This window comes from Poromitra crassiceps (assembly GCF_964638095.1).
Source record: "Poromitra crassiceps genome assembly, chromosome: 4".
NCBI classification, from domain to species: domain Eukaryota; kingdom Metazoa; phylum Chordata; class Actinopteri; order Beryciformes; family Melamphaidae; genus Poromitra; species Poromitra crassiceps.
This window is the reverse complement of record NC_139626.1, coordinates 51,634,643-51,644,642: the sequence shown is the minus strand read 5'-3', so window position 1 is coordinate 51,644,642 and position 10,000 is coordinate 51,634,643. Positions and strand designations below refer to the sequence as shown.

At 44.3% G+C, this 10,000-nt stretch overlaps 1 protein-coding gene across 1 annotated transcript in view; it reads left to right on the top strand.

Moving 5' to 3' along the window:
* The window catches only part of cacna1ab (calcium channel, voltage-dependent, P/Q type, alpha 1A subunit, b), a gene marked incomplete at both ends in the record, with an annotated part of 374,254 nt that overhangs the window by 221,506 nt on the left and 142,748 nt on the right, over nt 1-10,000 (top strand). Inside the window, 2 exon segments of the mRNA XM_083635466.1 lie at nt 2,277-2,369; nt 6,824-7,018. Coding sequence (XP_083491592.1) covers nt 2,277-2,369; nt 6,824-7,018 — 288 coding nt within the window.

The window sequence follows — 10,000 nt, the reverse complement described above, 5'->3', positions numbered from 1 at the left end:
TAGGCTATGGCAGGTGTAAGACTTGTTACAGTAATCAGAGATATCCTCAGTCTAATCCATACTTTTCAATAGCCTAATTGTCCTTTTATTCAGAAGATTTCATCTGAAATCTAAAATGTTTTGAACTAATGATGTAAACTCTTGCAGGTCTGTCTATCAAAAGAATAGCTATGTAAAATTGCTGTTTGGACTGTTGAAAGACATTTCTTGAATGAGTAGGCTACATGCCAATGTGAAGATAAGGTAAGATAAGATAAGATTAGGCGATCTCAAAATGTAATTTGCACTACTGTTTATTGTTTTACTTAAAAATTTTAACTTTATCCATAGCGCAAAAAAAACGCAAAAACAGATCAAAACCAGGTCTGTGTGTTTGCTTGTAGCCTAAATGGCCATTACCATTACTAAGCCATTACTTAGCAACCCCCCCTCTCCGCCGGACCGCCCCCGTTCCTTATTTCCATTTCAAAAAGTTGGCAACCCTAGTTTCCAACCACTGCTATTTTGTGAATTATAGAGGTGTCAATCAGGTGTTATTAATTACGTTATTAATTTAAAGGTCCCAATTCGTGCAGCTGTAACCTCTTAAAAACGTGTGTCTCTGGTCCACAAAACATGATTCTGGATTAATCTGTCGAAAATACAGCAAGCCCGTTTGCTGTGACGGAGTTGTCCCTTCCTCATCTCGTCGCGTCCCAAGAATGGTTGGTTTTGCTAATTTATTCAGAACCAACAGCTCCCATTGGTCGCTGGGGAAGAGCCCGCCCCAGGCTCCCAGCGGCCAATCAGATTAGCGTCTGTGGACCAGCACGCTAGGTTGCGAGTTATCGTTAACTTAACGGTTACTACGCTAAAGAGGACATCTCAAAATGCCTAGACTTACCGAATGCACCTCCGCAGCTGCTGGATCACGTACAGCCGGCGTTGCTCCAGCTAGAAGTGTTAATTTTGTGGCTATAGACAAAATGGTGCAGATAGCTTGTGTGAGATACACGCGCGCAGTATGCAGAAGGAAGCTCGTGACGTCCCAATTCCCAGCCAATTCCCCTCTCGGCAAACGACGCGTTTGGGGGTGTGGCTTGGAGGAGACTGCAGGGTGACGCTGGATAGGGGCAAATCCAACTGTGGCAGTTCTGAGCGTGTGACCACTCATTACAGGGAGGGCTGACAGCAGTATATATGCATTTACAAGTAAAAACAGCTTTTGCACGGAATGGGACCTTTAAAGTTTCTTGATGATCTACAAGTAGACAAAGGTACCATAACGCCATTTCTGGATTACCAGGTGCTACTCGGCAAACTAACGTTATAATCCATCACCAACCAGCTCAGTGGCCTTGTGGTCTGAGTGTCCGCCCTGAGACTGGGAGGTTGTGAGTTCGATCCCCGGCCGAGTCATACCAAAGACTATAGAAATGGGACCCATTGCCTCCCTGCTTGGCACTCAGCATCAAAGGGTTGGAATTGGGGGGTTAGATCACCATATGATCCCCGAGCGCGGCGCACGCTGCCGCTCACCGCTTCCCCAGGGGATGGGTCAAATGCGGAGAACAAATTTCACACATTGTGTGACAATCAGTGGGACTTTACTTTACCTTTACCTTTATCCCAACCCGATCTCCCAAAAAATTGTAAAATAGCAACGTTTGTGGACCAACCTTGCTATGTTACAATTTCGGCTCCGAAATTGTAAAATGGTAATCCACGGAGCAGATAGTAAGTGAATACAATTTCATTCAAGTCTAGAAGTGAGTCGCCTTAAAGTTAATATCCCAGTCTTCTTCTGTTTACCACGGCGGGTATTGTGCTGCGCGTACCATTATTTACCATGTGTAGCCTATTGTGTGGCGGCTACACACGGCATGTCATGTTTTGCAGTGATCAAGGCAAACTGTGTTGTTTTTGAATGGAGAGACAACGGAATATCGCTTAAACTGTTTCCACCGCACGTTTCGCATTTTCCTTTTATCGATACACCCGACTTTTCCGCCTCCCTCAAGCGTGAAAACTTTTTTGCGATATTTGGAGGTTTTTGCGAATTAGGCAGCGTTTCCCCTCAGTTTTTTTTATGCGCAAATTGAAATTTCGCATCAAAACAGGTGGATGGAAACCCGACTAATGACAGAAGGAGGTAGAGACAGACAGGAATGGTGCGAGGGGGACAAAGATCAAGTGACAAGACAGACTGAAAGGTGAGAGACAGAGACAGATTAGAGTGTGAGACAGACAGACAGTGTTATGGCTACCAGTTGGACACATGCTTTTTTCTGCGGCAGGTACGAGGCGGAGGCCGACCCTCAAAACCAAAAACAACAAGACGGAGCTGCTCAACCCCGAGGAAGGAGAGGACAACATGGGAGACGCCGTAGGTAAGAAAACAGAGGCTGTGGAGAGATGGAGACACGCAAACGGAGTCCGATAGAGTGCCTAACTCACGCCCTCTTCCGGGCTTTAAGGGATTTCATCCCCCATTCATTTCCCCATGGACAATTAGTAAAATCCTTATAAAAGAGTTTTACCAACCAAGTGATTCAGCTATCTATACTATAATGACGGGATCGTCTGTCTGTCTCTCTGTCTCTCTCTCTCTGTCTCTCTGTCCTTTGCGTATCTCGAGAAACGTTGGTCGGATCGACTTGAAACTCGGGGGGTGCGCTGATGGTGACCCGACGGAAGGCAGTGCCCTGTTTCCGGGCTAAGTGTCAACACTGCTGTGAGGACAGTCGTTGAGTAAACAGAGTTGTTAGCTAAGTCAACATCAGTCCTTGAGATTGAATGGGGGGGGAGGGGTGTTATCTTATAAGGGGTCCTTTCTGAAAAACATTTGAGAACCTCTGCTCTAGGGCATCACCACTTCTGGGAACCCGCATCCTGTGTAATGGCCCATTTCCACCGCTGGTATCAACGCGGCCCCGCACAGCTCGTCTCGCTTTTTTGTCTCATTCCACCGATCAAAAACGTGGACAGTCCGGGTTGAGTCGGGGTTGAGTCGTGCTGCTTTTGGTCCCTGCTCTGTTGAGGTTCTAGGGCTGTGGACCCGGTACCATAGACCCCTTATACGCCTACGTCACAATGACAACAAACAGCGTCAGATGCGCAAGACGGAGGCAGAAAGACAGACTCCGCGCAGCCCTGTCAAGTAGTTTTCCAGTCGCCTGAAAACTATTCGAGCTAGATATGTCTTCGTGTTGTGCAGTGGGATGCCAGAATCGGAAAGCTATTGTAGGAGAGTATTCGGGTCCGCCTATTCACACTTAGTTAATAAAATAATAAACGATAGAGCCAGGCTGTAACGTTATAATTCACCTAATTCTCCCCACATATCCTGTTCTACGCAACTCGAGGGAACATACACAGCCTCGCACACACGCAATAGAACACAACACAACACTGAACAGTCTGTTACACTATCTACAAAGCAAGGACTAAAGTTTTACCGAATCCCGTCAACTCATACTGCTTTTAATGCTAACCGTAAGTGTCTTTGGTTGCAAGCCGAAAGAGGAAATCGTTAAAAATGCCCGACTTTGCAGTGCTCGCTCATTTCATATCAGGTAAACTGTAGTAGTAGGCTGCAGCCACATCGCTCGGTTAGTTAACAACCAAGTAATGTTAAATAATGTCATTATTGAGTTGAACTGATTGGAACGAGGACATCATTAAAAATGCCCGACTTTGTAGTGCTCTTCATAATCAGGTAAGCTGCCTGAAACTGTAGGCTGCTCAACATCGCTCGGTTAGTTAACGGACCAAGTAACGTTACATAATGTCATTATTGAGTTGTGTGCATTATCAACATAACAATATATCTTTGCAAGTTACAGAATAATTATCTACGCTATCCCCAGTTATAAAGGAATGCACGATATGTATTGCTGGCCATAGGCTTGGCCAATTGACAGCGCCAGTGCGTATGGGTGGGTCTGTAAGACATATCCCATTAAACAACGTTAATTTCGATGCATAACATTGCTTATCACTAGGCGATAAGCTGTGGTAGTAAGCCGAGAACTGCATTTTAAAACTAAAATATAACTGTGTGTTGCAGATGGGCACAGAGCAGTCCTGACAGCGGGGTTCTCGCTGTCTGTCAATGCAAAGCTGACGGCTTTCTGCCTTCAAGTTGCGCGCGCAGCTCAATGTTGACAAGCTGTATAAGGGGTCTATACGGTGACATGAAAACACTGCAGACGACTGATTGGTCAGGCAGAATCGTGTTTACTGTAGGCATCTACTGTCAATGCTGGATACCAGTTTAGTTAGCTTACCTTCTCTTCTGTTATGTTATTTCCATCAGTCTTTTGTGTTGCTGCCTTCGGCGCTGGTGAAATGAAAAAAGAAACATGGGCTAATGACATCTGGCTCAAACCAAAACTCAGAACATATGTTCAAATTAAAAATATGTTTACTCCAGAACCTTGTTACTTTACCCCTGGATAGATCCAGAAGATCTCTATGTGCCCAGTTGAGAATGGGTACCCTCCCTTTGGCTATTGAGGTTGGCAGGTTCAATTCTATTGCTGAGGAGGAGAGACTTTGTACTGTATGTGAATTAGGTGTTGTGAAAGATGAATTTCATTTTTTGTTTCATTGTACGCTATACGAGGAACCAAGACTGCCTCTATTTCAGTTAATGCAAAATAAGAAACCTGAACTGTTCTGGTCAGGAGATGATGTTAAGTTGGAATGGCTATTCAGAGAGGAAGTCTTCAGCTTGGCCAGGTTTATTGGGAGAGCTTGGGAACTCAGAATGGAGAAGTTGTTTATCTGAATATATGACTCTGTCTTGTCTTGTTTGTTTTTTACTTTTTGTAACTTGCTTGTTCATTTGTTTGTATTGTTGAACTTGAATGATTTGTGTCTTGTAAGCTCATACGGGCTGGGCACCATGAATATGGTGCATGACACAGAAATAAAATTATCTTTCTATCTATCTGTAGACTACAACTGTTACAAAGTATTTTCTGTAAGGATCTACGCGCTAAAATAACTGAAACTGGTCTTAAAGCGTATGCTGCTCATCACCATTCATTGCCGTTTAGGTAACATTACAGGACAGGAGCCATGCTAATTTGCGGTCAATGGATAATTGTGTTAGCCACTTAGCCGCTAGTCAACCACAGGAAGGCTTCGGTCTACACCTCTGGTTCAGCTCCTCGGCTCCATATACCAGCCCCTCCCCCTCATACACGATATACCTTTTTTACATGAACAGCATGTGTTAAAGGAGCTATATGCGATTTTTTTGCCCACTAGATGTCGCACTATAGCTGTAGCATTAGACATAAACAGGATAGGAACACGGACAGGCTTGGTAACAACAAGCCTGTTTTCACAACACAGAGGGGGTGTGGCTTCTTTCACTGCTCACATCAATATAACTCACCTCTCTCACTAGATATATAATAGTGGTGTTTATTTACAAAATATGTAGCCAGACCCCACGTCTATATGGGACCTGCGGCAATTTGGGACCTGCGTTTAATTCTTTTTGCACAAGATTCTTGCTCAGCAAAGATTGGAAATAGTATCAAATTGTTTATTTAAATCAGTATGAATATTACTTGGATACAAAATACAGTATAGAGATCTGGTTTGACCCTGCAACTTGCTATTTGGTGTGTTTTTCAGTACAGTAATTGTCACATGCTGCCTAGAGCTACGGGCATTGATGAGAAGGGGGAAACGCCGGCAGGGGGGAAGAAAATCGATACAATTCTGAAACAAATTATTGAACTAAACCTGTCGGATTTAGTGTAAAAAAAAATCAACAGAAACGAATAAAAGCTCAGAACGAAAATATGTTGCTGGTGAACGAATTTCCACTTTAAAGAGCGCATCTCTCAGCCACACCATAATTACGCACCTTTTACATTCACTAGTTGAGCCGACCATGTCAAACCACACCGCACTTTCATGCATGGCTTGTCCCTCGCCTGTATCTTCTTTGTTTTAATCGTCCGCGTTGAAAATGTGACCAAATTCGCAGCTTCTCGCTGAAGTGCCTTGGCGTCTTTCTGGGCAACAGTTATATGTCTTCTGACAGAAAAGTTGTTGCAGTGGAGGAATCGGTCAAGCCAGCCGGTGCCACCAGCAAAATCTTTCCTGTCCCTGCGTAGATTTCATAGCCTTCATCCTGATCATTTTGCGGGAAACTGAGGTGACGTTCCCGCATGCTAGGATCACGGGTCGCAATATCGCTCAGCAAATGTGACGTCGCCAATGCAAGTTAAAAACAAATAAATACCCGGCGTCAAATTGAGACCCACGTTTATTTACAAAATATGTAGCCAGACCCCCGTGTCTATATGGGACCTCCGGCAATTTGCGACTCTGCTTTTAATCCAAGTTTTACGGTAGCTCTATCAATGTATAGAAACCGATCTAGATTGCTCTGCAATAATGCGTCTAATGTGCGCATCACATCATGTCTGTCATTTGGCGATGCAGTAGCTCTACTTAACCTGATAGTCTGGCTCCCGTTCTGAAAACGTTTGTAAAAAGAACATAAAATTCTGCTGTTTTTCCAAACTTGCGTGTGTTTGTAGTGTAGGGCCTTCACACTGTGTTTGTAGTGTAGGGCCTTCACTCCGTTTGTAGTGGATTATTTGTAGTGGATTATATGCAGGTTCTTCTTTTGGTCTTCTGTCGGTGTCCGTTGGACGCAATGTCAACACGATTTGAATTAATGAGGTGTTGAGAAAGTACATTTTCAGCCTGTGGAAAGCACTGACGTCCATTTCAAGCCAGTCGTTTGTAATGTGAGTGGGTTTCTGGGCCGATCCAAAGGGGATCACGTCTCCAACTCCCTCTCTTCCTGCAGGCTTCGCCCGCTCCAGTATAAAGAGCGGGAAGGACGGCAACTACAACAAGAACGAGCGGCGCCTGCGCTTCTTCATCCGCAAGATCGTGAAGACGCAGGCGTTCTACTGGACGGTGCTGTGCCTGGTGGGCCTCAACACCATGTGTGTCGCCGTGGTTCACTACAACCAGCCCGACGTACTGTCTGACTTCCTCTGTGAGCAAACTCACACACACACATGCACGCACGCACGCACACACACACACGCACGCACGCACGCACGCACGCACACACACACACACACACACACTTCAATTATTTATTTATGTCCACATGGATACAAAGTACAAAGGACCTAAACACTAATAATGCAATCAGATGTTGGTAGTCAGTCAGTTACATAAGTGCCTACTGTAATTGGCAACCACATTAATGCATACAAAATAGGATGATGACAATGGCAGGTCGTCAGATACAGTTATACTGTAAAACACAGACGCACGTACGTACGCACACGCACACACACACACACACACGCACACACGCACACACACACACACACACGCACACACGCGCACACACGCACACACGCACACACACACGCACACACGCACACACACACACACACGCACACATTTACTTTAGTATACTGCGGTGGTTCTCAATCTTTGTGTTTACTGTCATCTCCTGCTAGTGACATCATCAGCATATGACAGCTAGTTAGCCGTTTGCTAGCTAACAACGTTCGCTGGCTGCATGCTGAAATGGAAACATTAGCGTTAACTAACGTTAGCACAAGCATTAGCCAAAGTTAGCCAGCTAACTGTCATTACATAAAAGAAACGTGAGACAAACTGATCAAATCTACCGTAAATTCCGGACTATAAGCCGCAGCTTTTTTCCCGTTTTTTGGCCTTTTTTGGCCCCTGCGGCTTATATAACGGTGCGTCTTATCTATGGATTTTTTCCAAAAAAAAAAAAAAATCTCTCTTTTTTAGCACTCTTTCTAACTATAAATCCACTTCTGTTTTAATTTCCTCTCTTGCCCTCTTTTAACAACATAACATAACATAACATAACACAACACAGGTAAGCAGAAAGAAAAAGACGAAGCAATCACGCCATGAATGAGGAAATGACTCACCTGCTGGAGGCTGGAGATACACGCTTGGGCTAAACTTTTACTCCGTGAAACACTATCGATTAAGTCCGACATCGCTCAGAGGTTTTGAGCAGCTTGAAAACAAGTTTGAAAACGTGCAGAAGTCCATCCACTCACTCACTAAAGAAACTAAGGCAACCGTGAACAGAGTTTATAATGCGGAAAAGCGCATCCGCGCACTGGAGGACAAAAACAACACAGTGAGTCCGAAAATGGATAAAATGCAAAATCGAAACCCTGCACACGCAGGTTGATGACTTAATCAGCAGGAGTAAAAGAAATAACATTCGCCTGATCAATGTAAAAGAGGAGCTGAGATTGGTGACATGGACGCTTTCGTGGCAAAATCCTGTGTTACATCCTGGACCTGAAGGAAGGCGAGAAACCACCAGAGGTGGACAGGGCACACCGGGCGCCTCGGCCACGTCCAGACCCCGGCCTGCCACCGAGGGCCATCTTCATCTGCCTACTCCGCTGGCCCGACCGTCAACTCATCCTCCAGGCTGCGGGGAAGAAGCCCCTCACCTGGGAGGGTACGCGCTTTTTCGTCCGGCAGGACCTCTCCGCGTTGGTGCAACAGAAACGCGCAACATACAACAGCATCATCGAGTCAATGGATATCGCTTTGGCGTACTGTACCCAGCGAGACTCGTCATAACCAGACCGGACTATCTTTAGCACTCTTTCTAACTATAAATCCACTTCTGTTTTAATTTCCTCTCTTGCCCTCTTTTCACCACACCGCGGACACTGTGTGCCCAGCGGCGGAACAAGAGCTCAAAGTGAAACTGCCGAATATCTTTTGAGTTGGACTGGTCAATAGTACTGTGAGTAACTAAAATAAAAAAATAAAAAACGGAATTATCTCTTCTTTAGCACTCTTTCTAACTATAAATCCACTTCTGTTTTAATTTCCTCTCTTGCCCTCTTTTCACCACACCGCGGACACTGTGTGCACTGTAAAAAAAACAAAAAATACCATTAAAACACCCGCGGCTTATAGACCGGTGCGGCTTATAGAAGAAAAAAATAGTCAACTTTGAAGGTGCGGCTTATAGACCGGTGCGCCTTATAGTCCGGAATTTACGGTATTTATTTAGAGATGCGTGGATGAGCTTTTATGCCATCCTAATCCCCATGTATGCATGAACCATCCGCCCGCCATAAAATCTGCAGAAATTATTTCCTACTATTTATAGATCTGCACTCACCGTGCACCCGACATTTCACAATGCTATCGAGTTGCGAGTCTCGCATTTGGGAGACAAACTGACTGTTTCTGCTATCGTGCGATCGCTGCAGTCCAGGACTCCGAATAAACTTCCAATGCTGTTGGAGTCAGATTATGTCCAGTCCAGCACTTGCCCTCATGTAGCCTACTAGCCTAACACTATAGCTTTAAGTTTAGGTCAAGACTGGATTGGCCAGTCTTGTATGGGACTTTCCCTGTGTGGGAAAATACAAAGCGGCGACCCCTGTTTGATGTTCTGGTGACATCATTGACCATATATGGACCAAGAAAGGAGGCATATCACATCGACATTTAGCGCATGGCTAATTGTTTACCACTGCCTTGGTCCTTTGCTATTCAACTTTATTATAGTTGACTAAATGAACATCATGTTGTGTTGAAGAAGACTTGAAACTAGGGGTGTCACGATACACTCAGTTCACGATACGATACGTATCACGATACTGGGTTCACGATAACGATACGATACGATACGATTTTAACAATATTTTTTTAAACTTGAATAATGACAATATATGACTGGAAAAGTAGTATTTTATTTGAAATGCACAAATACAAAACATGCTGTTGTGGGAAATTGTTATTACAATAACAACTAGAAAAAACATGAGATTGGAGATAAGGCTTATCTTGAAATAGAATGAGTTACACCGTCACTTAGATTTACTTTGAACTAAAAGGTTTCTCAGCAGTATAAATTCTCATTATGCATCTTCAGTTTTTCTTCAAACTGAAACAAGACTTTTCTTAGTCTATTTTTTATGCATCTTCAGTTTTTCCTGTC